This window comes from Rana temporaria, chromosome 9 (assembly GCF_905171775.1).
Source record: "Rana temporaria chromosome 9, aRanTem1.1, whole genome shotgun sequence".
Lineage (NCBI taxonomy): Eukaryota > Metazoa > Chordata > Amphibia > Anura > Ranidae > Rana > Rana temporaria.
This window is the reverse complement of record NC_053497.1, coordinates 169438823-169464292: the sequence shown is the minus strand read 5'-3', so window position 1 is coordinate 169464292 and position 25470 is coordinate 169438823. Positions and strand designations below refer to the sequence as shown.

The window sequence follows — 25470 nt, the reverse complement described above, 5'->3', positions numbered from 1 at the left end:
TAGAGAGGGGGGGGGAGGTGAGACAGAGAGGTGAGGTAGAGAGAGAGAGAGAGAGAGGGGGGGGGGGGGGTGAGACAGAGAGAGAGGGCAAGGGATCAGATATATTCATATTGAATAGAGACATTATAGAGAGAGAGAGAGGAAGATTAGAGAGAGAGAGAAGAGATAGACAGAGATGAGAGATATAGATGATAAAGAAAGAGAGATTAGACAACAATATTAGAGGGAGATGGAGATTGGAGAGAGAAATTATACAGAAAGAAAGATTAGAGAGAGAGATAAGAAAGGCAGATTGAGAAAGATTAGAGAGAGATAGATGATAAAGAAAGAGAGAGGTTAGAGGGAGATGGAGATTGGAGAGAGAAATTATAGAAAGATTAGAGAGAGAGAGAGAGAGAGAGAGAGAGAGAGAGAGAGAGAGATGATAAAGGAAGAGAGATTAGACAAAGAGATTAGAGGCAGATAGAGATTGAATAGAGACATTATAGAGAGAGAGAGGAAGATTAGAGAGAGAGAGAAGAGATAGACAGAGATGAGAGATATAGATGATAAAGAAAGAGAGATTAGACAACAATATTAGAGGGAGATGGAGATTGGAGAGAGAAATTATACAGAAAGAAAGATTAGAGAGAGAGATAAGAAAGGCAGATTGAGAAAGATTAGAGAGAGATAGATGATAAAGAAAGAGAGAGGTTAGAGGGAGATGGAGATTGGAGAGAGAAATTATAGAAAGATTAGAGAGAGAGAGAGAGAGAGAGAGAGAGAGAGAGAGAGAGATGATAAAGGAAGAGAGATTAGACAAAGAGATTAGAGGCAGATAGAGATTGAATAGAGACATTATAGAGAGAGAGAGGAAGATTAGAGAGAGAGAGAAGAGATAGACAGAGATGAGAGATATAGATGATAAAGAAAGAGAGATTAGACAACAATATTAGAGGGAGATGGAGATTGGAGAGAGAAATTATACAGAAAGAAAGATTAGAGAGAGAGCGAGAGAGAGAGATAAGAAAGGGAGATTGAGAAAGATTAGAGAGAGATAGATGATAAAGAAAGAGAGAGGTTAGAGGGAGATGGACATTGGAGAGAGAAATGATAGAAAGATTATAGAGAGAGAGAGAGAGAGAGAGAAGAAAAAGAGAGAGATATAAAAAAAGGAGATTGAGAAAGATTAGAGAGAGAGAGATGATAAAGAGAGAGAGAGATGATAAAGAGAGAGAGAGAGATTAGACAACGAGATGAGAGGGAGATGGAGATTGGAGAGAGAAACTAACTATAGAGAGAGAAATTAGAGAAAGAGAAAAATGAGAGAGATTAGAAAGACTAGAGAGAAAGACATTAGAAAGAGAGAGAAATGAGAAAGAGATATTAGAGAGATATTAGTGAGCAAATACTAGATAGAGAGAGGTAGAAATTACAGAGGTACATTAGAGGAAGGAAGAGATTAGAGATAGAGATTAGAGGGAGACAAAGATTAGAGAGAAAGGGATGAGAAAGAGATGTTAGAGAGAAAGAGAGAGAAAGAGATATAGAAAGATTAGAGCGAGAGAGATGATAAAGAAAGAGAGATTAGACAAAGAGATTAGAGGGAGATGGAGATTGGAGAGAGAAATTATAGAGAGAGAAAGATTAGAGAGAGGGAAAGATAGGTGGCACTAATGGGCACTGACAGGCAGCACTGATGGGCACTGACGGGCACTAATAGATGGCACTGATGGGCAGTACTGTTGATGAGGTACTGACCGATGTTCCTGATGAGCACTGATTGGCACAGTTATGGGCACTGACAGGTGTTTCTGATGGGGCACTGACTGACAGCTGATGGGCATTTTTGGTGGCATATCTGATGGGGCTGTGCCGATCATCAATGTGCTGATGATCGGTTCATGCTGTGATCCTCTGTGATTGGTCACAGGTAGGGTTGCCACCTCATCCCTTTAAAACAGAACACATATTAATTACACAGGTTCTCTGGCTGATTAAGGTGCTAATTAAACACACTTGGTGCCCTATGGACATTAAATTAGCCCCAGAACCTGTGTAATTAATATGTGTTCTGTTTTAAAGGGATGAGGTGGCAACCCTAGTCACAGGTAATCATGTGGTAAGCAGCCTCCGTCAGAGGCTCCTTACTACGATCAGAGATGCAGTGTGTCAGAGTGACACACAGCACCACTGATCGCTGCACTGCGCGCCCCCCCGCGGGCACACACCGCCATGTTATTCTGCTGGACGTCATATGACACCCAGTCAGGATAACTGAACCAATGCCCGGCTGTTATTCCGCTATAGGCCGGGCGTGAGGTGGTTATGCTGCCAATGAACATTGTAAGAAGCTCACAGCGTGCAGTGAAATCAGACTAAGCAGCTTCAGTAAAGGAATGGAGCCGTTACAACTGTGCAAGACTGAAGGGGAAGCTGGGGTTCAGTTGGTAAATGAATTCTGGACCACACACATACACAGACCACCCCAGTATAATAGAATATTGTACAGTATACATAGAAGGAACAATGTCACCTCTACCGGACTGGCAGGGTTGTGAAAGGCCATGGTTCTGGCAGCAAGCTGTAAGATTCTAATAATTAACAGCACAGTAATTAAGTACTGTGTAATGCTGTATGCCCCAGTGACCTGGCCTGTGAATGGACCATAAGAACACAAGTAGGACGTATCTGTACAACACAGCCAATCCACATTTCCTCAAAACTAGGGCAAGGAGAAAGCAAGAGACGTCACCTGGAGCAACCTGTCTGGTTATAGTCCACCGTTGGGACAAATAATAGCATGAGAGTCATGTATGGAGGTCAGCCCCAGTGACGTAGATGCTACGCAGCTTCTAACCAGGTTCCCAGTAGTATCATTCTGTATAAACCTTACATAGAAAGGGTAAAGAATAGGTTACCCCAACATTTCATATTCCTAATATGTGTCCTCTAATCGAAAATTACGTTTTAGTCATAGTCTTATGACTAAAATGCCATTTTTAGTTTTGGTTGTATTCTAGTCGACTTAAATTAAATGGGTTTGGTTAAAGGAGAAATACAGCCAAAGCTTGTTTGGCTGTACTTCTCCTATGGATAACAGTTCATTCTGAACTCCTGTGACACGTTTTCAGCAGACAGCGGGCTGAAGTCCGCTGTCTGCTGATGTCACAGAGCTGTTCCAGTCTCGTGCAAGATTGCGACAATGAAGTCGGGATCCACCCACATGCCTGAACCGGTGATCTGCCGAAATGGTTCTGGCTAACGTGAAAGTTCCTGTGCAGGCGCAATCTGATCTGCCGATATGGTTCCGGCAAACGAGAAAGTTCCTTTAAGGACTGCGCAGGCGCAAACTTGCCGACGGAAATCTCCGAACCTCGGCCGGCATTCAGGGCGACGTGGATTTCGAGGTTAGTGGCCAGTCGGCCTCACGTCCTCGCTTCGCTCGGACGGCTTGCTGCGCTCGCTCGGCCTCCTGGCTCTTTTTTTAACATCCTCCAATCCACGGGGATGTTAAAGAATGAGCCTGGATGCCAGGCGAGGTTCGAAGATTTCCGTTGGCAAGTTTGCGCCTGCGCAGTCCTTGAAGGATCTTTCTCGTTAGGGGAACCTTAAGGACAAGTCACCGGCACCCAGCTCAGCTTCTCAGCGAGCCGCTGAGAGCCTGAGCCGGCCGCTCACGCCCCCTCTACAACCCAGTGCTACGGTGAGCTCGGGGGGGGAGGGGGGGCAAAGCAGAGAGCCAATGACTGACAGTCAGCTGCTCTCTGCTCATGGAGCTATGGGAACCGCACGTTCTGCGGTATTAGATCGCTCGGTTCTCCGTATTACAGCCGCCAGGGGACAGATGCTGCATTCACCTAGGTAAGAATGAATCTTAAAAAAAAAAAAAAAACATACTTCTCTTTTAAAGTGTAATGCATTATTTAACCACTTGCCTACCGGGCACTTTCCTCCTTTCCTGCCCAGGCCAATTTTCAGCTTTCAGCGCTGTCACAAGTTGAATGACTATTGCACACTGTACCCAACCAACATTTTTATAATTTTTTTGAGACAGATAGAGCGTTCTTTTGGTGGTATTTAATCACCAGTGTGTTTTTTTCTTTTTTGCTAAACATATAAAAAAAGACTGAAAACTGTGAAAAGAAAAAAAAAAAGTTTTTCTTTGTTTCCGTTATAATCACAAATCACAAAATTTGATTAACCTCCTTACTACTGGCCGCCAATTGACAGCGGCACGATAGCTCTCTTGTTCTGAGAGGACGTCATATGACAACCTCGTCTTGCAGAGCCACTAGGGGAGGAGCGCGCGCACCCGCCGCATTACTGGGAACCCGATGCGCGTGCCCGGCAGCCGCGATGGCCGCCGGGCACCCGCGATTGCCCAGTAACTGAGCAGGACCGTGGATCTCTGTGTGTAAACACAGAGATCCACGTCCTGTCAGGAAGAGAGAAGACCGATGCTGTGTCCCTTGTACATAGGGACACAGATCGGTCACCTCCCCCAGTCAGTCCCCTCCCTGCACAGTTAGAATCACTGGTAGGGAACACATTTAACCCCTTCCTCGCCTCCTAGTGTTAACCCCTTCCCTGTCAGTCACATTTATACAGTAATCAGTGCATATTTATAGCACCGTTTATAGAATTGTCCCAAAAATGTGTCAAAAGTGTCCGATGTGTCCGCCATAATGTCGCAGTCCCAATAAAAATCGCAGATCGCCGCCATTACTAGTAAAAAAAAAATCATAATTATGTCCCCTATTTTGTTTTGCGCAAACCAGTCACTATACGCTTATTGCGATTTATTTTATTTTTTTACCAAAAATATGTAGAAGAATACGTATCGGCCTAAACGGAGAAATGTTTTATATTTTTATTGGGATATTTATTACAGCAAAAAGTAAAAAATATTGTGTGTTTTTTTCCAAAATTGTCGCTCAAAATAGCACAAAAGCACAATAGCACAAAAAATAAAAACCGCAGAGGTGATCAAACACCACCAAAAGAAAGTTCTATTTGTGGGGAAAAAGGACGTCAATTTTGTTTGGGAGCCACGTCGCACGACCGCGCAATTGTCACTTAAAGCGACGCAGTGCCGGAAGCTGAAATTTCGCCTGGGCAGGAAGGGGGTATATGTGCCCAGTAAGGAAGTGGTTAAGGCCAGTAAAAATGTATTTTTCTAGCCAAGAGCTCAAAAGCCAATGCACTTCAGGGGTTCAAAACTCCCCCTTCATCAGGGCTAAGAAACAAGATACTAACATAAAATAACATTTCCTGATAAAGAAGAAGCCCCTGAACAAGGGGGAGTTTTAAACCCCTGAAACAAATTGGCTTTTGACCTCTTGTCAAAAATAATAAACTTTCACTGGACTCAATCAAATTTGATGGCACACTAAATCAGGGGTCCCCAAACCCCGGCCCGGTGGCAGGCCGTGGCCTCCCTGCAGTCGGACCACGAAGGCTGCACTGTCAGATGTGCGGTGGGGAGCAGAGAGATGACATCATCTCTCTCCGCCCGCCCTGCATCACCGCTCTCCTGCCCTCACTCGGAACCCACCACTGCACCGAGGCCTGCCTCTGTGCTCAATCTGAAGGCAGGTGACGTGGCAAGTTTCAAACTGCATCTGGTGGCAGGTGACTGTGGCAAGTGACATGCTCAGAACTCCCACCCTCTGGGCCTTGGCATGATTTTCTTCCATGCAGCCAGTCCCTGGTGACAAAAAGGTTGGTGACCACTGCTCTAAATATTCTCCAACTACTCCAGGGGCCCTCAGGGCTAGCCCGGTTAACACAAAGCTGCCTGTAAAAGCTGAATTCTCATTCTCGCCTATTCTGGGGCCAGTGCTCCAGCTAAATATTTCCCTGTCAAATCCTCAATATGCAGATTTTGCGCACTGCAGTGGACACTAATACAATAGATCTGATAGTCCAATAGTCAAGAAAGTGCCAGTGAATCCTCAGATCGTGTTCCATTTACACATTTAGATCTTGTTCACACGGGTGTACTACAGCGCCAACCCCTCTCTCCAGCCACCCCCCTCTGTGTATAATAGATAGATTCATGCATTGCCACCCCTACTCTGACGTCCGGCCCCTTTTCGGATGCTGGGCGGTGGGTGTTTTTGAAGCACCTGATCGGCTTCAAAAAAGGTGAACAGCAAGAGCAAACCATGATGCTCACAGTTCACCCAGGTGTGTTAGAAAAGCGAATGAATATTCACTTTCCTAACACTGAAGCGCCTCTCAGCCAATCAGGTGCGCGGGTCTGTTACCCGTCACCTGATTGGCTGAAACTACATGCTCTACGATTGGACGCCTATTGGAAGGAGATGCACATAGGACACAGGAGCCCATGTCTGACTTCGCTGCAAGGTCCCACCGCTCGCCGCCGTCACCGAGACAGGGTAAGTGCCGGGCAGACGCTGAGCGGGTGGGTCACAGTGGCACTATTTGATGGGCACAGTGGCTGCGTTTGATGGGGCACAGTGGCTGCGTTTGATGGGCACAGTGGCTGCGTTTGATGGGCACAGTGGCTGCGTTTGATGGGCACAGTGGCTGCGTTTGATGGGCACAGTGGCTGCGTTTGATGGGCACAGTGGCTGCGTTTGATGGGCACAGTGGCTGCGTTTGATGGGCACAGTGAGGCTGCAATTGATGTGTTTTTTTTCAGAATTTTTCAGTTTGTTTGCGCCCCCCCCCAAAAATGTTAAGCATCAGCCGCAACTGGAAGCCATGTACTCAAGGAAGTTTCAAAGTAACAAAGAGATTGTTCATAGTAGATAAAACCAGCGTTGTACCTTGTTGGGCTTGACGGCTCTCTGAAGGTTCTCTATCCATTTGTCTCTTTCAGCAGCCGAACGACAGGCAAAGCATTTGGTACCCGATGCTGTTGTCACCTACAGAGGGGAAGAAGAGCGGTCAGGGATGATGCACAACAGCTTGCAGATCAGAATGTTCAAACCTTGCTGTGCTGGGGAGTCAAAGAATAACGAGGGTCAATATAACAGAAATTTGCGGCTTTTTTTTTTTTTAAAGGGCCTGGAAAGTTCAGAAGCTCTATTTTAATTCTTGTCTGTCAATTGCCATCACCCCCTCACAAGTCAGCCATTCTAAACCTTTTGTATTGGGTCAAAGAGAGCACAAAATGAAAATCTTTAGGAGTCCAACGTTTTTATTGTTCAGCTGGTTACAACAAACAGAGCAAAAGACAGCCAACATGTTTCGGCGGACCACACAATTCCTCTTCATCAGTACTGGAGGAAAAGTTTAAAATAATAAAGAGTAACTCCCCTTTTGTTGAGAAAAAAAAAAAACATTCCCGTCTGGGTGATCTTTGTACATTGCAAGGATTTTACCAAATTTGTTTTGCAGGTTCCTACCTTTTGTTATTCTGAAGGAATAGCCGTTTGTTTGTCTGTGTTCATGGGCGGAGTGATTTTATAGTTATCAACCAGCTGCTGCACTTGCAGGGCTCTAATGAAGACAATTTCATGGGCTGCATCTGTTTAGACATGATTTCCTATTGGGAGTATCTCATCCAAAATTAATGACTTGTATCTTAGTGCAGACTTATGGGAAAATCAGTGAGCCAATCACACAAGCAGGAATGACTTTTCTGGGGGGGCGTTCTGTACACATTCTGGGCCGGATTCAGAAAGAGATACAACGGCGTGTCTCCTGATACGCCGTCGTATCTCTGAGTTCCGACGGTCGTATCTGTGCAACTGATTCAGAGAATTAGTTACGCATAGATATCCCTAAGATCCGCCAGGTGTAAGTGTTTTACACCGTCGGATCTTAGGCTGCAATTCCAGGCTGGCCGCTAGGTGGCGCTTCCGTATTTTTACGCGAGGAATATGCAAATGAGGATTTATGCCGATTCAGAAACGACCGACCGCCGCTTTTTTTTTTATGTCGTTTGCGTTCGGCTTTTTCCGGCGTATAGTTACCCCTGCTATATGAGGGGTAGCTAATGTTAAGTATGGCCGTCGTTCCCGCACCGAGTTTTGAAATTTTACTTTGTTTGCGTAAGTCGTTCGCGAATACGGCTGGACGTAATTTACGTTCACGTCGAAACCAATGACGTCCTTGCGATGTCATTTAAAGCAATGCACACTGGGATATGTACACAGACGGCGCATGCGCCGTTCGTAAAAAAACGTCAATCACGTCAGGTCATCACACATTAACATAAAACACGCCCCACCCTTCCACATTTGAATTACGCGGCCTTACGCCACAACACATACGTTACGTCGCCGTAACTAAGGGCGCAGGTTCTTTCTGAATAAAGAACTCGCGCCCAAAGTTAGAGCAGCGTAACGTATCGGAGATACGTTACGCCGGGCGGACAGATACGCCAATGTATCTGAATCCAGCCCTCTGTGTACAGAATGTCTCCAGGTGGCCATATTGCATTTTACAGAAAATTACAGAGCTGCAGATTGGAAAGGAAAGGTAATTTTTAATAACATACAATTCTTAGATTGTAAGCTCTGACGAGCAGGGCTCTCTGATTCCTACTGTAATAAACTGTATTGTAATTGTACTTGTCGTTAAGGTGCTACTCGTTTTTATAAAACTATCGATGCTCCCCACTGAAACCACCGCCTATGGAAGGGAATTCCACATCCTTACCGCTCTTACAGTAAAGAACACTCTACACAGTTTAAGGTTAAAACTTTTGCCCTGCTTGTTGTAACCAGCTGAGCAATAAAGACTTTTGACTCTCTTTGACTCATTTCATCCGGATTTCTCAGCTCGGGTGAATGTCCTATACGGAGGGATCCTTGGCTTTGTGGTGCACTGCTGAATACAGCCCAATAATGACTTTGTCCACATAACCTGTGAAAATCCGTTTCCAGCCTTCCTTTACCACTACCTCTTATGCCCTGTACACATGACCGGGATTCTCGACGGCAAAAGGTCTGTTGGAAATCCCGAGGGGAAAACCAAGAACCTGCTCTCTACCCGTCGGGGAAAACTCAGCTTTTCCTCGGGAATCCCAACCGTGTGTATGCTCCATCGGTCTTTTTCCTCACAGGAAAACTGCCAAAAAACGGACGTTTTCCGCTGGGAATCCTGACGGGAAAAAAGAGAGCTGGCTCTCTTTTTTTTTTGCTGTCCGATTCTGTCAGTTTTCCCTTCTGAAAAACTGCAATGGAGCATACACACGGCCAAAAGCTCTCCTCGCAGTTTTCCCACTGGAAAACCTGGTCGTGTGTACAGGGAATAAGATTCTAAATCTTTGAACATTGGAGGAACCCTTGAAAATTTTTTGAAATCTCGGGGGAACCCCTGTTGTTCACAGTGGCCCGGATTCAGATAGAGATACGACGGCGTATCTCCTGATACGCCGTCGTATCTCTGAGTTCCGTCCGTCGTATCTATGCGCCTGATTCATAGAATCAGGTTCCTGCATAGATCTCCCTAAGATCCGACAGGTGTAAGTGACTTACACCGTTGGATCTTAGGCTGCAATTCCAGGCCGGCCGCTAGGTGGCGTTTCGTTTTTTGTACGCGAGGAATATGCAAATGAGGAGTTCCGCCGATTCAGAAACGAAGGCCCGCCCTGCGTTTTTTTTTTACGTCGTTTGTGTTCGGCTTTTTCCGGCGGATAGTTACGCCTGCTATATGCGGCGTATCCTATGTTAAGTATGGCCGTCATTCCCGGGTTGAATTTTGAATTTTTTACGTCGTTTGCGCAAGTCGGTCGCGAATACGGATGGACATAATTTACGTTCAAGTCGAAACCAATGACGTCCTAGCGACGTCATTTGGGGCAATGCACGCTGGGAAATTTAGCCGGCGGCGCATGCGCAGTTCGATCGGCACGGGGACGCGCCTGTTTTAAATAGTAAACTCCCCCTAGCCACGGAATTTGAATTCCGCCGGGGGATTTTACGATCGAAAGATCTATCTGAATCTAGCCCCGTATGTAGATATACCATTAAATACACCCACTTTAACAGCTCTGGATCACAGAAGGTAAGTATAACAGGGGAGGGGGCAGGAGGGTGTCCGTTGTTGGGTCATCTTTACAGATGTTCTGTAAAGGTGAATTTACATATTAAATACCGAAATGCCTTGAATGGTGGATGTCAGTTTGGGGCATTGGGTGTTCTTAGGAAGATTGCACTGACATGCAGACCGCCCCAGGTAACACTCACATGTAATGTAACTGAAAAAAATAATATATCCAATGAATGAAAATATTGATATTCATTGAATGAAAGAGGCAGATCAGGAACAGTCAGGCTATGTGGGGGAAAGATCTGGATGATGCTGGATGTCCTCCAGCTAGGGTTGCCACCTGTGCGTGATTCATCCGGACAGTGCAGGTTTTGAATTATGTGTTTGGGTTTCAGGAAAACTGAAACCCGGACACATTATTCAGACCAGGCTGTTTTTCCCCAAGTAACCAAGATAGTCACACATAAATGTGTTGCCACTAGGGATGAGCTACGTATTCGAGTCGAACTCATGTTCCACTCGAACATCGAATGTTTGATCGTTCGTCGAAATAGGAACAAAACGGGTCGTTCGCGCCAAATTCGAGTTACGTTCAACTGACCATAATTCACTGCGGCTTTGCTGGCTGATGATTGGCCAAGCATGCACTATGACCCGCATGCTTGGCCAATCACAGCTTGCAAAAAACGGAGAGCCATAATTGGCCAAAGCCAGGGTGGCTTTGGCCAATTATGGCTCAGGGGGTTTAGTACATGCCCCACACTGTAAAAGGCCGCCTGCAGGTCGACCTTGTGTAGTGTGTTGCGGTGGTTAAGAGAGGACAGAGAGAGAGTGTCATTTTTTGCAGGTAGATAGAGCAGGCATGCTAGTCAGTTAATGTTACAGTGTGTAGAGGAGATATATGCATCCCAGGTGTTGTACATATATGTATACACTGTATAGTTTAGCTAGATCAGTTCTTCCTAATTTACTGGCAGGCAGGTGATTGTGCTAGCTGCAGTATTCTTATGTGGTTTATTGCCTGTGTCCTCTGTAGTTTGCACCTAAAGCTACTTGGTGTGTACTGCCTTTGTCCTCTGTAGTTTGCACCTATAGCTACTTGGTGTGTACTGCCTTTGTCCTCTGTAGTTTGCACCTATAGCTACTTGGTGTGTACTGCCTTTGTCCTCTGTAGTTTGCACCTAAAGCTACTTGGTGTGTACTGCCCGTGTGCTCTGTAGTTTGCACCTATAGCTACTTGGTGTGTACTGCCCGTGTGCTCTGTAGTTTGCACCTAAAGATTCAGGAGCAGTGATTTTAATGATGCTCAAATAAAAAAAATAAAAAAATGGAAAATTCATTTATTGTACCTGCTGGGTGTCTATAGTATGCCTGTGAAAACGTCTTTGAGAACCCGGGTCTTGCCCGAGGGAACATGTATCAATGGAAAAAAAGTTTTAAACACAGTTTTGTCAGGAGTCCTGAAAAAACGTCCGTTTTTAAAACTTTTTTTCCATTGATACATGTTCCCTGGGGCAAGACCCAGGTTCTCAAAGATGTTTTACGACAATAACTTGCATATTAGGCTTTAAAATTAGCACTTTTGAATTCGAACGTTCGAGTCCCATAGATGTCAATGGGGTTCTAAATGTTCGCGCGAACGATCGGTCCGTTCGAAGGTTCTGGTGCGAACCGAACGGGGGGGTGTTCGGCTCATCCCTAGTTGCCACCCGGGAGCTGTGGGTGGCTGTCTGGGGGCAGGTTTGACATCACTGGGGGGCAGGGTAATGATGTCAGCAAGAGCAATTTGGCCACACCCACTACTTGCTGTGGCACGTTATGCACACCGCATTACTATTCTCCTTGGGGACACCCAACGGTGTCCCAGGCTGCTAAAGTGTTCGGGTTTGGCTTGAAGAGAAGGTGGCAACCCAAACTCCAGCCAGAAAACAAGACTGGCTCTATCCTAATGCAGAAGCTCAGAGTGTGCCGCAAAATCAGAGTAAGCCATTTCAATACAGGGACCTGCACAAGTTTGGAAGATCAAACGGTAAAGCTGGAGTCCAGCTTTAAACAAGAACATCACCTCAAAACAAAACTCCTGTCCCAAGATACTGCTGTGCACGGGTTTCACCACCGAATCTTCATCCAGATTCAGATCCAAGGCTTCCGCAGCGCTGCTCGGACTCAGCAAAGACTCATGGGAGTGCGATTCCTTGAATGCCTGCATGAGGCGAGCCCTGGAGGAGAGAGGGGACAAGACAGACATTGGTGACAGTCCTTTGATGGGGAACGTTTACCTGGATAAATATGACTGCAATCTTCACACTGGTGACTGAGGAAAAACACAAAAACATTACGATTTCTTTCCTGACATTTTTGTTCCTTAGGCCTGTGTGTTGATTTACCTCAGGGCCGCCATCAGGAATTATGGGGCCCCTTACACAGCTTCAGGCATGGGCCCCCTGGAGCAGAGAACCGGGGGGGGGGAGTGCTGCCGCCGGAAATTGAGAAGTGGGTGGCTGCCGTGAATTGAGAAGCAGGGGGGGCCCCTTTACAAGAAAAAGAAGAAAGAAAAATATATATCTGGCCCCTTTATTTAAAAGGGGGGTTGCCACCTGGGGCCCTGGGGACCTCTGGGCCCTTTAATAATAATAATATATATAAAAAATAAAAGAAATAAAAAAATATGTAAAAAAAAAATATTTTTTTTTATAAAAAAAGGGGGGTTGTCATTTGGGGTCCTGGGGATCTCCGGGCCCCTGGGGAGCTCCAGACCCCTAAAAAAAAAAAAAATTGGCCCTTTAATAAAAAATAAAATAAAAATATTTACAAAAAATAAATAAAAAAAAAAGGGGGGGTTGGCATCCGGGCCACTGGGGACCTCCAGATCTCTCTCTAAAAAAAAATTGGCCCTTTAATAAAAAATAAAATAAAAATATATTAAAAAAATATATTTTTTTTATAAAAAAAGGAGGGGTTGCCATCTCAGGCCCTGGGGACCTCCAGACCCCTAAAAAAAAAAAAAAATTGGCCCTTTAAAAAAATATATATATTAAAAAAGAAATATATTTTTTAATAAAAAATAAATAAAAAAAAGGGGGGGTTGCCATCCGGGGCCCTGTGGGCCTCCGGGCCCCTGGGGACCTCCAGATCTCTCTCTAAATTTTTTTTTATCCCTTTAAGAAAAAAAAAATACAAATATATTTTTACATTTTTTTTTTTTTTTTATAAAAAATAAAAAAATTTTTTTTTTTTCAGGGGGTTGCCATCCGGGCCCCTGGGGACCTCCGGGCCCCTTACAGGTGTTCTGCCTGTACCCCCCTGATGGCGGCCCTGATTTACCTACTTTATTATACAGTGAAGGAAAAAAGTATTTGACCCCCTGCTGATTTTGTAAGTTTGCCCTTAAATGATCAGTCTATAATTTTAATGGTCGGTTTATTTTAACAGAAAGAGACAGAATAACAACAAAAATATCGAGAAAAACGCATTTCAAAAAAGTTATAAATTGATTTACATTTTAATGAGTGAAATAAGTATTTGATCCCATATGAATCAGCAAGATTTCTGGCTCCCAGGTGTCTGCTATACAGGTAACAAGCTAAGATTAGGAGCACTCTCTTAAAGGGAGTGCTCCTAATCTCAGCTTGTTACCTGTATAAAAAAGACACCTGTCCAAAAGAACAATCAATCAGATTCCAATCTCTCGACCATGGCCAAGAGTGGGAAAACATACACAATCAGCAGGGGGTCAAATACTTTTTTCCCTCATTGTATGTCCTATATGTAAAAGAGAAAACTCGAGCCAGGGTGGCATCTATACTGGCATTATATTACAGGTGACTATTATAAGTTGTCCACACATGAGGCCAGGAGTTACAGTTTGAATGGCATTGAATGGGATATAAACTTGACATGTGATTAGCATTTTTGCCTTTTCCATCAATTGCCATGTATCATTGTCGCTTAACATTTTTTTATAATCCTTGACTATGAAAATAAACAATTTACAAAAAAATATTTGCATAGGGTTAATACTTGTGATCAGGGCTGCCGATAAGGGGGTATCACTGGCCCTCCTGTATGGGGCCCCATCAATTCAACATCAGCTTTATAGTGCAGGCAAAAGCTGCGGCTCACAGCTCGGTGCCCCTTCCCCAGTTTCTCCACCTCTACCTCCCATTGGTTGTCAGCTCTGCAGGGGGAGCCAAAGAGCGATTGGTTTCAGGGATCGCCCCCCACTGCCTTGGTCACCCCCTCCCCTGTCCATGATTCTCTTCCCCCACAGCTCTGATCACTACTGTCTTCATTCATAACTGAAGCATAGTAAACTGTGTTTACTGTGCTTCAGTTTGTGAATGAACAGGGAGCCTCTTTACAAGGGTTTCCTGTTCATTTATTCTGCAGTACAGCCGAGGGTGCAAAAAAGGATCGGGCATCTGTGTTTCTTTGAACCAAAAATGAAACATCAGGGGGTCTGTTTAGACCCCTGATATGCCACCAAAGCTTTCCCTCCCTCCCCCTCTATAGTGCTGGGGCTCAATATTTTGGAGGGGGGGGCAAACCAACGCCCCTTCAAACCCCCCCACCCTTGTGGGAGACAGACAGGAATGTGGTGACCCCCCCCCCCCTCCTCGCTCCGTGGCTATTGCTTCTCCTCCAGGCCAAACAGGAAGTGGGTCTTGACTGACACTCCCTGGTTAATCGGGTCTCAGGAACTGCTTCCTGATTGGCCAGGAGGAAAATCAGGAAAACCATAGTGAATATTAATTTGCTATTGTCACACAACTGTGTGAGCTCAGGGCACAGTGCTCTGTGCCCCGAGCCCACCCTTTTTTTAAGCCAATTAGAGCCTCAGGCTCTAATCATGTGCTTAAAAAAATAATAATATTGCAATCCATGCATCTGCATGAAGATTAGGACCTATGGATGGGGGCACCATGTCCCCGTAAAGGCAGGCGTCCCAATACTTTTGGTAATATAGTGTATATTAAAGTGAGAAAAATGTCAAACAGTAAGCAGATAGAAATGTGGAAGTTACATAACAAATAATTTTCTGGGTAAATGCTGTAATAATAACTCCAAATTTGCACTCCCTGTAAAATACACACTTTCCCTTTAAGCTGAGGGAGGCGGAGTCCTCACCTGTCATGGTCAGCACTCCGGAAACGTGGGAGGATCTGCCGAAAGCTGCTGGTCCGATCTAGCTTGGGTTGACTCTTTGTCCTCTTTATAGAGCTCTTCAAGCGACGACTCAGGAAACCCTGCTAAAAAGACAAAAAAATTAGAGCAATGAGTCATTGGACAGGAGACCGAGTATTGTTAATGACAGAACTATAGAAAGGAACAATAGACTACAAATAGAAATTAGACCCGAAGAAAACTTTATTCCAAGGACCAGAGGCGGCTCTAGGCTTTGTGATGCCTTAGGCAAAACTTGACATGGGGCCCCTCTCACACCCATGATGGGGAAAAATAATTCAAGGACAAGAGCCTCTTCCCCACAACCCTGGCCTGTGGTTGTGGGGGTCTGCGGGCAGGGGGCTTATCAGAATCTGGAAGCCCCCTTTAACAAGGTGGCCTCCAAATCCTACTCTTTTAATAACCAAGTTGAATCATCAGGCATACAATTAGAAAAGCTGGATATATTTCATTAGTTTTTCATGTTTTTTTTTTTAACTCTTAGTTCCATACCGCCACATGTTATCTTTTCTAACAGATTTTGCCTTGAAAATACCCTTTCCAGTGGAACTGTGCTTCCTGCTTTCCCACTCCAGAGCTCTGACCTGGCATAGCAGAGTAATTGCCACACCCCTCATCACAAGTGTTCCCAGGCAGGCTTGTAGTACAGAGGAAAGGAAGTGGGTGTGTCTGACCATATCTGGGTAAATATCGATTTCTGTGACTTTATCTGGGCTTTAAGTAGCCCATAGAGGATTTGATTTTCTTTCCTTCCACCATGGGTGGAGGCAGTGGCAGCCCTTCCATTAGGGGCGCATGGGCACCCCCCCCCCCCCATCCACATCCATGCGTCCGGCCCCCTGATATACATACAGGGCACCGGACCATGGATTCCAATGGGGGGGGGGTGTTTTTTTGAAGCATGTGATTAGAGCCAGAGGCTCAAAAAAGGATGAGCTTCGGGCAAGGAGCACTGTGCCCGAAGCCCAGCCAGTTGTGTAACGATATCAAATGAATATTTGCTATTTTCACACTAAATTAACTCCCTGTCAATAAGGAAGTGAGTCATGAGACCTGTTTGCCAATTGGCCAAAATATTAGGCGACCCTATTGGATACCTAGCCCTTAGGAGAAACAGTGTAGATGCTTGGCGAAAACCGTTGGAGGAGCTGCCCATACCTTACCACCCACCACCTAGATGGGGCCCGCCATGCTGGAGGGGACACCAAAGCCACTGCCCGCACCCTGCCACCTAGATGGGGCCCACCCGCCATGCTGGAGGGGACACCAAAGCCCCTGCCCGCACCTCGCCACCTAGATGGGGCCCGCCAGCCATGCTGGAGAGGACACCGAAGCCACTGCCAGCACCTCGTCTCCTAGATGGGGCCCACCCACTGTGCTGGAGGGAATACCAGGGCCCTTGCCTGCACCTTGCCACCTAGATGGGGCCCGCCCACCATGCTGGAGGGGACACCGGAGCAGCTGCCCACACCCCGCCACCTAGATGGGGAAAGGACTGACCAGCAGACAGCAGGGGGTTCGCTAGTGCCGCACTGCCAGTCGCCAGCTGGGAGTGGTAGTGCCACGCTGCTGTCCACCGGTGGGCGGGTTGTTGTTTGCCGCACCCCCAAAAAACAAAAACCCACCAGTCACCACTGGGTGGAAGGAAAGAAAATCGCTTGATTCCCCCATCAACACAGTCAGTGTTAATGGGAAAATTCCTCCCGCCGAGGGTGTCGCGGGAATCCATGCTGGCAGGCAGAACACAATGATGACTGCTAGCGGCTATAGCTGCCAGCAGTAATCAAATGTAAAAAATCCAACATGCTTGTTAAACCCAAGTTGATTGATGGATCGATCACACATAAATGTCACAGATTTGAAATTGACATATTTTCATATAAAATAAATATTTCAGTAATAATCGCCTCTATTTCTTATGAATCTGTAGTATGCTTTACTTCTCTCTCCTGCTTTTCTCAATAGACACCTCATAGAACTCTGCAGGCAGAAGTCAGTGATAATTTAAAGTAGTGCTAATTGGTTCAATATACTCATTGATGTTTACATACATCCGATGTGGCGTGAGGTTTATGAACACTTGACATTAACTGGGCTTTGCCAAAGTGGCGTTTTCAGACTGTGCTAAGCTCTGATATAGTCGCGTTTCCTGACAGTAGCACTTGGCATAATGGCATTTTCTGCCAATGCTAAGCCCTAACATAGTGGTGTTTCCTGACCATGCTAAGCTCTGCCAACCTGGCATTTCCAGACCATGCTAAGCTCTGCCATACTGGCATTTCCTGACCATGCTAAGCTCTGCCAACCTGGCATTTCCTGACCATGCTAAGCTCTGCCATACTGGCATTTCCTGACCATGCTAAGCTCTGCCATACTGGCATTTCCTGACCATGCTAAGCTCTGCCATACTGGCATTTCCTAACAGTGCTAAGCTCTGCCATACTGGCATTTCCTCACAGTGCTAAGCTCTGCCATACTGGCATTTCCTAACAGTGCTAAACTCTGCCATACTGGCATTTCCTAACAGTGCTAAGCTCTGCCATACTGGCATTTCCTAACAGTGCCAAGCTCTTCCATACTGGCAGTTCCTGACAGTGCTAATCTCTGCCATACTGGCATTTCCTAACAGTGCTAATCTCTGCCATACTGGCATTTCCTCACAGTGCTAATCTCTGCCATACTGGCATTTCCTCACAGTGCTAAGCTCTGCCATACTGGCATTTCCTCACAGTGCTAAGCTCTGCCATACTGGCATTTCCTCACAGTGCTAATCTCTGCCATACTGGCATTTCCTCACAGTGCTAAGCTCTGCCATACTGGCATTTCCTCACAGTGCTAATCTCTGCCATACTGGCATTTCCTAACAGTGCTAAGCTCTGCCATACTAGCATTTCCTAACAGTGCTAAGCTCTGCCATAGTGGCGTTCCTCTGACAGTGCTAAGCTCTACCATATTGGCATTTTCTGGCAGTAATAAGCTCTGCCATACTGGCATTTCCTAACAGTGCTAAGCTCTGCCATACTGGCAGTTTCTGACAGTGCTAAGCTCTGACCTCTGACATACAAGCGTTTCCTTACAGTGCTAAGCTATGCCATATTGGAATTTTCTGGAAGTAATAAGCTCTGCCATAGTGGCGTTTTCTGACAGTGCTAAGCTTTGACCTCTGCCATAGTGGCGTTTTCTGACAGTGCTAAGCTCTTCCATAGTGGCGTTTTCTGACAGTGCTAAGCTCTTCCATAGTGGCGTCTCTGACAGTGCTAAGCTCTTCCATAGTGGTGTTTTCTGACAGTGCTAAGCTCTTCCATAGTGGCGTCTCTGACAGTGCTAAGCTCTTCCATAGTGGCGTTTTCTGACAGTGCTAAGCTCTTCCATAGTGGCGTTTTCTGACAGTGCTAAGCTCTTCCATAGTGGCGTTTCTGACAGTGCTAAGCTCTTCCATAGTGGCGTTTTCTGACAGTGCTAAGCTCTTCCATAGTGGCGTTTTCTGACAGTGCTAAGCTCTTCCATAGTGGCGTTTTCTGACAGTGCTAAGCTCTTCCATAGTGGCGTTTCTGACAGTGCCAAGCTCTTCCATAGTGGCGTTTTCTGACAGTGCTAAGCTCTTCCATAGTGGTGTTTTCTGACAGTGCTAAGCTCTTCCATAGTGGCGTTTTCTGACAGTGCTAAGCTCTTCCATAGTGGTGTTTTCTGACAGTGCTAAGCTCTTCCATAGTGGCGTTTCTGACAGTGCTAAGCTCTTCCATAGTGGCGTCTCTGACAGTGCTAAGCTCTTCCATAGTGGCGTCTCTGACAGTGCTAAGCTCTTCCATAGTGGCGTTTTCTGACAGTGCTAAGCTCTTCCATAGTGGTGTTTTCTGACAGTGCTAAGCTCTTCCATAGTGGTGTTTTCTGACAGTGCTAAGCTCTTCCATAGTGGCGTTTCTGACAGTGCTAAGCTCTTCCATAGTGGTGTTTTCTGACAGTCCTAAGCTCTTCCATAGTGGCGTTTCTGACAGTGCTAAGCTCTTCCATAGTGGTGGTTTCTGACAGTGCTAAACTCTTCCATAGTGGCGTTTTCTGACAGTGCTAAGCTCTTCCATAGTGGCGTTTTCTGACAGTGCTAAGCTCTTCCATAGTGGTGTTTTCTGACAGTGCTAAGCTCTTCCATAGTGGTGTTTTCTGACAGTGCTAAACTCTTCCATAGTGGTGGTTTCTGACAGTGCTAAGCTCTTCCATAGTGGCGTTTTCTGACAGTGCTAAGCTCTTCCATAGTGGCGTTTCTGACAGTGCTAAACTCTTCCATAGTGGCGTCTCTGACAGTGCTAAGCTCTTCCATAGTGGTGTTTTCTGACAGTGCTAAGCTCTTCCATAGTGGTGTTTTCTGACAGTGCTAAGCTCTTCCATAGTGGCGTCTCTGACAGTGCTAAGCTCTTCCATAGTGGCGTTTCTGACAGTGCTAAGCTCTTCCATAGTGGTGTTTTCTGACAGTGCTAAGCTCTTCCATAGTGGTGTTTTCTGACAGTGCTAAGCTCTTCCATAGTGGCGTTTCTGACAGTGCTAAGCTCTTCCATAGTGGCGTTTGACAGTGCTAAGCTCTTCCATAGTGGTGGTTTCTGACAGAGCTAAGCTCTTCCATAGTGGCGTTTCTGACAGTGCTAAGCTCTTCCATAGTGGTGGTTTCTGACAGTGCTAAGCTCTTCCATAGTGGCGTTTTCTGACAGTGCTAAGCTCTTCCATAGTGGCGTTTTCTGACAGTGCTAAGCTCTTCCATAGTGGCGTTTTCTGACAGTGCTAAGCTCTTCCATAGTGGTGGTTTCTGACAGTGCTAAGCTCTTCCATAGTGGCGTTTCTGACAGTGCTAAGCTCTTCCATAGTGGCGTTTTCTGACAGTGCTAAGCTCTTCCATAGTGGCGTTTTCTGACAGTGCTAAGCTCTTCCATAGTGGCGTTTTCTGACAGTGCTAAGCTCTTCCATAGTGGTGGTTTCTGACAGTGCTAAGCTCTTCCATAGTGGCGTTTCTGACAGTGCTAAGCTCTTCCATAGTGGCGTTTTCTGACAGTGCTAAGCTCTTCCATAGTGGTGTTTTCTGACAGTGCTAAGCTCTTCCATAGTGGCGTTTTCTGACAGTGCTAAGCTCTTCCATAGTGGCGTTTTCTGACAGTGCTAAGCTATTCCATAGTGGCGTTTTCTGACAGTGCTAAGGCTCCATTCACACCTAGGCGTAGGGCGTACAGGCGTTTTTACAGGCGATTTTTACCGACGTTTTTGTCGCGCGTGTATGCGCGCGTTTTCGCACAGTGGCGTTCGACGTTTTTGTACTTTGTCTTTTTCCATATTAGCCAATAAGAAAAATGATCATCCCTGACATCACTTGTTGCTCTCCTAGGAATTTTTTATTCCTCTTTCTGGGTGAATATACCTCTTCCGGATTTCAGCAACACAGGCGTCAAAACGCTTGTACAAGAGCGTGTTTACGCGCGTATCAGGCGTTTTACATTGACTTCAATGTAAAAAAAAACGCTCAAATACGCGCATATCGCGCGCTAGGAGCGACAAAAAAGGGTCCGGAACTTTTTTGAGCTACAGACTACAGGCTACAGGCGTTTAGGCGTTCAGATGTGAACCATCCCCATTGCCTTTCATTACTTTTCGTCCCTCTGGCGTTTGTGCGCGTCGCGCTACAGGCGTAAAAACGCCTAGGTGTGAATGGAGCCTAAGCTCTTCCATAGTGGCGTTTTCTGACAGTGCTAAGCTCTTCCATAGGGGCGTTTTCTGACAGTGCCACGCTCTGACATAGTGGCGTTTTCTGACAGTGCCAAGCTCTGCCATAGTGGCGTTTTCTGACAGTGCCAAGCTCTTCCATAGTGGCGTTTTCTGACAGTGCCAAGCTCTTCCATAGTGGCGTTTTCTGACAGTGCTAAGCTCTTCCATAGTGGCGTTTTCTGACAGTGCTAAGCTCTTCCATAGTGGCGTTTTCTGACAGTGCTAAGCTCTTCCATAGTGGCGTTTTCTGACAGTGCTAAGCTCTTCCATAGTGGCGTTTCTGACAGTGCTAAGCTCTTCCATAGTGGCGTTTTCTGACAGTGCTAAGCTCTTCCATAGTGGCGTTTTCTGACAGTGCTAAGCTCTTCCATAGTGGTGGTTTCTGACAGTGCTAAGTTCTTCCATAGTGGCGTTTCATTACAGTGCTAAGCTCTTCCATAGTGGCGTTTCCTTACAGTGCTAAGCTCTTCCATAGTGGTGTTTTCTGACAGTGCTAAGCTATTCCATAGTGGCGTTTCTTTACAGTGCTAAGCTCTTCCATAGTGGCGTTTTCTGACAGTGCTAAGCTCTTCTATAGTGGTGTTTCTGACAGTGCTAAGCTCTTCCATAGTGGTGTTTTCTGACAGTGCTAAACTCTTCCATAGTGGCGTTTTCTGACAGTGCTAAGCTCTTCCATAGTGGCGTTTTCTGACAGTGCCAAGCTCTTCCATAGTGGCGTTTCTGACAGTGCTAAGCTCTTCCATAGTTGCGTTTTCTGACAGTGCTAAGGCTCCATTCACACCTAGGCGTAGGGCGTACAGGCGTTTTTACAGGCGATTTTTACCGACGTTTTTGTCGCGCGTATATGCGCGTTTTCGCACAGTGGCGTTCGCTGTTTTTGTACTTTGTCTTTTTCCATATTAGTCAATAAGAAAAATGATCATCCCTGACATCACTTGTTGCTCTCCTAGGAATTTTTTATTCCTCTTCCTGGGATTTCAGCAACACATGCGTCAAAACGCTTGTACAAGCGCGTGTTTACGCGCAATACGCGCGTATCAGGCGTTTTACATTGACTTCAATGTAAAAAAAAACGCTCAAATACGCGCATATCGCGCGCTAGGAGCGACAAAAAAGGGTCCGGAACTTTTTTGAGCTACAGGCTACAGGCGTTTAGGCGTTCAGATGTGAACCATCCCCATTGCCTTTCATTACTTTTCGTCCCTCTGGCGTTTGTGCGCGTCGCGCTACAGGCGTAAAAACGCCTAGGTGTGAATGGAGCCTAAGCTCTTCCATAGTGGCGTTTCGGACAGTGCTAAGCTCTTCCATAGTGGCGTTTTCTGACAGTGCTAAGCTCTTCCATAGTGGCGTTTCTGACAGTGCTAAGCTCTTCCATAGTGGCGTTTTCTGACAGTGCTAAGCTCTTCCATAGTGGCGTTTTCTGACAGTGCTAAGCTCTTCCATAGTGGCGTTTCTGACAGTGCTAAGCTCTTCCATAGTGGCGTTTCTGACAGTGCTAAACTCTTCCATAGTGGCGTTTTCTGACAGTGCTAAGCTCTTCCATAGTGGCGTTTCTGACAGTGCTAAGCTCTTCCATAGTGGCGTTTCTGACAGTGCTAAACTCTTCCATAGTGGCGTTTTCTGACAGTGCTAAGCTCTTCCATAGTGGCGTTTCTGACAGTGCTAAGCTCTTCCATAGTGGCGTTTCTGACAGTGCTAAGCTCTGCCATAGTGGCGTTTTCTGACAGTGCTAAGCTCTTCCATAGTGGCGTTTCTGACAGTGCTAAGCTCTTCCATAGTGGCGTTTCTGACAGTGCTAAGCTCTGCCATAGTGGTGTTTTCTGACAGTGCTAAGCTCTTCCATAGTGGCGTTTTCTGACAGTGCTAAGCTCTGCCATAGTGGCGTTTTCTGACAGTGCTAAGCTCTTCCATAGTGGCGTTTTCTGACAGTGCTAAGCTCTTCCATAGTGGCGTTTTCTGACAGTGCTAAGCTCTTCCATAGTGGCGTTTTCTGACAGTGCTAAGCTCTGACATAGTGGCGTTTCTGACAGTGCTAAGCTCTTCCATAGTGGCATTTTCTGACAGTGCTAAGCTCTTCCATAGTGGCGTTTTCTGACAGTGCTAAGCTCTTCCATAGTGGCATTTTCTGACAGTGCCAAGCTCTTCCATAGTGGCGTTTCTGACAGTGCTAAGCTCTTCCATAGTGGCGTTTTCTGACAGTGCTAAGCTCTTCCATAGTGGCGTTTCTGACAGTGCTAAGCTCTTCCATAGTGGCGTTTTCTGACAGTGCTAAGCTCTTCCATAGTGGCGCTTCTGACAGTGCTAAGCTCTTCCATAGTGGCGTTTCTGACAGTGCTAAGCTCTTCCATAGTGGCGTTTTCGGACAGTGCTAAGCTCTTCCATAGTGGCGTTTTCTGACAGTGCTAAGCTCTGACATAGTGGCGTTTTCTAACAGTGCTAAGCTTTGACCTCTGACATAGAGGATTTTCCTTACAGTGCTAAGCTCTGTATTAGTGGGGATTCCTGACAGTGCTAAGCTCTGCCACAGTGGCACTTACTAACAATGTTAAGCTCCAACATTTTAGAGCTATCAAATAGTGGTGTTTTTTTGTAATTTTTTATAGTAATAAATGGAAAAATACATAAAGAAATATTGAATGTGGTATTTCCTTTTATAAATGACCCAATGCGATATTTCTAAACAAATGATGAAAATAAAACACAAAGTGAAGTGATGTAATGCACGCAGTAAATTTTGTGAATTGACCCCTTAGTACTAAGCGCTGGTCAGAGGCCCATACATCTTGTACCCATTCTGTTTTATAGCTCAGCATAAAGTGAACTAGTCATCATTGCCCTGTTCACCCAAAACAAATAATTCAGTTTTGTATAACACCAAACAAGTTGAATCGTTTCTGGCATCGTTTCCCTCAAAGGAGCCATTGGTGAGATATTCCAACCAGAATTCCCAGTGTATCCCAACAGCAGTAGCTATTGCAAAAACCACACTATGCCATCATTCTCCCCGAGGGATTTTCAAAAAAGAAGAAGAATAGATGAAGAACTAGAAAGCCCAGTTGATCGAGAGCAATACAACCAAAATGTAAAACTTTATGGCCTCGTACACACCACCGGATCTATCCGCTGGGATTTATCCGCAGATCAGTTCCAGCGGATAGATCCTGTGGTGTGTACGGCCCAGCGGATATTTATCCGCGGATATTTTTCGGGCCGATGGATTTCCAGCGGATAAAAATTTTAGCCTGCTAAGAAATCTATCCGCTGGAATCCCGTCCAGCGGATTGATCCGGTGGTCTGTACAGACTCACCGGATCAATCCGGAGGACCGTTTCCAGCGGATAATCCTCTCGTGTGTACGGGGCCTAAGAGTGAGTGAGAAACTTGTATAGCGCGATATATGCGAACTGAATCGCCTCAGGGCGCTTGGTATCCATTTTCTACTATATTTTGCCTTCAGAATAGATGGGTTTTGAGTTTTTTCCTGAAGGCCCGGTGATTCACTTCCATTTGGATGCTGGTCGGTAGAGCGTTCCACGGTCTAGGTCCTTGGACTGCAAATCTTCGTTGTCTTTGGCTTTGGGTATCTGGAGTAGATTTTGGTTAGTAGAACGGAGAACGCGATTGGGGTTGTGACATTTTATTTTTTCACATAGATATTGGGGGGCATCTCCTTGAACACATTTGTGCGTCAGGCAAAGTGCCTTAAACGTAATTCGGTCTTTTACGGGCAACCAGTGAAGGGATCTCAGGGAGGGGAGATTGATTCCCAGGGTTTTTTCCCTGTTACTAGTCAAGCCGCCGTATTCTGGACGACTTGTAGATGAGCAATTTGGTATTTTGGATGTCCGAGGTAAAGGGCGATGGCCAGGGGAGGGCTGGCAGGCTGGAAATCTCCCCCCGGGCTGGTGACACTATGCACCGCCACTACCAAATGTTGTTTTTGCAGAGCAGGAATATGCCTGCTGGAGCTCTGTTAACACAGGTCACGGCCGCTGCTCACCTCCCACTGTGCAGCTGTGCCTGTCAGCTCCGAGGTAGATGACTGCAGAGCTGAGCTATGTCTCGTCTCACACATAGCTCAGCCTCAGCGCACACCAGTGCTGACATCCCCTTCTCTCTCTGCACAGACACAAGGAGAGATAGAGCTCACCTGCTCCTCCTCCTTCTGAGTCTGCCCTGCCCACATTCCCCGGGCATGTGTGGGCACTAGACAGGAAGTTTGAACCCAAAAAAGCATCAGACAGTCTGCCTGCACCTCAGCCTCCATCTTGGTAAGCTCACCCTCTCTAGTCTCTCCTGCCTCCCAGTGTAAAAAAGGGGTGCTCTGTGGACTTAGTTAAAGGGGAGGGGGGCAGGCTTTGGTGAGCAGAGACCCTCTTGACACTTTTCCATGCTCTATGGGCCACTTGACTGGACTTGCCCCCCAGGCCTAAGGCTGCCAGCCCTCCCCTGGCGTTGGCATAGTCGAGTCTGGAGTTGATTATTGTTCTCACCACTACTGCTGTGTCTTCTTTTGGGATAAAGGGGATGAGTCTATGTAGTAGGCGCAGCAGATGGTGGGATCCGCTGACTACAGAACTTATTTGTGCATCC

General features: G+C 46.1%; 1 protein-coding gene across 5 annotated transcripts in view; it reads right to left on the bottom strand.

Annotated features, from left to right (window-relative positions):
* SYNGAP1 (synaptic Ras GTPase activating protein 1) overlaps positions 1–25470 on the bottom strand; it is a 469079-nt gene that overhangs the window by 210059 nt on the left and 233550 nt on the right. For all 5 annotated transcript variants that reach the window (XM_040324977.1, XM_040324980.1, XM_040324978.1 and 2 more), the window contains 3 exons: positions 15079–15200; positions 12017–12170; positions 6777–6875 (listed from right to left, as the gene is read on the bottom strand). In XM_040324977.1, the coding sequence (XP_040180911.1) occupies positions 6777–6875; positions 12017–12170; positions 15079–15200 (375 nt within the window). The remainder of the gene's footprint in view (positions 1–6776; positions 6876–12016; positions 12171–15078; positions 15201–25470) is intronic.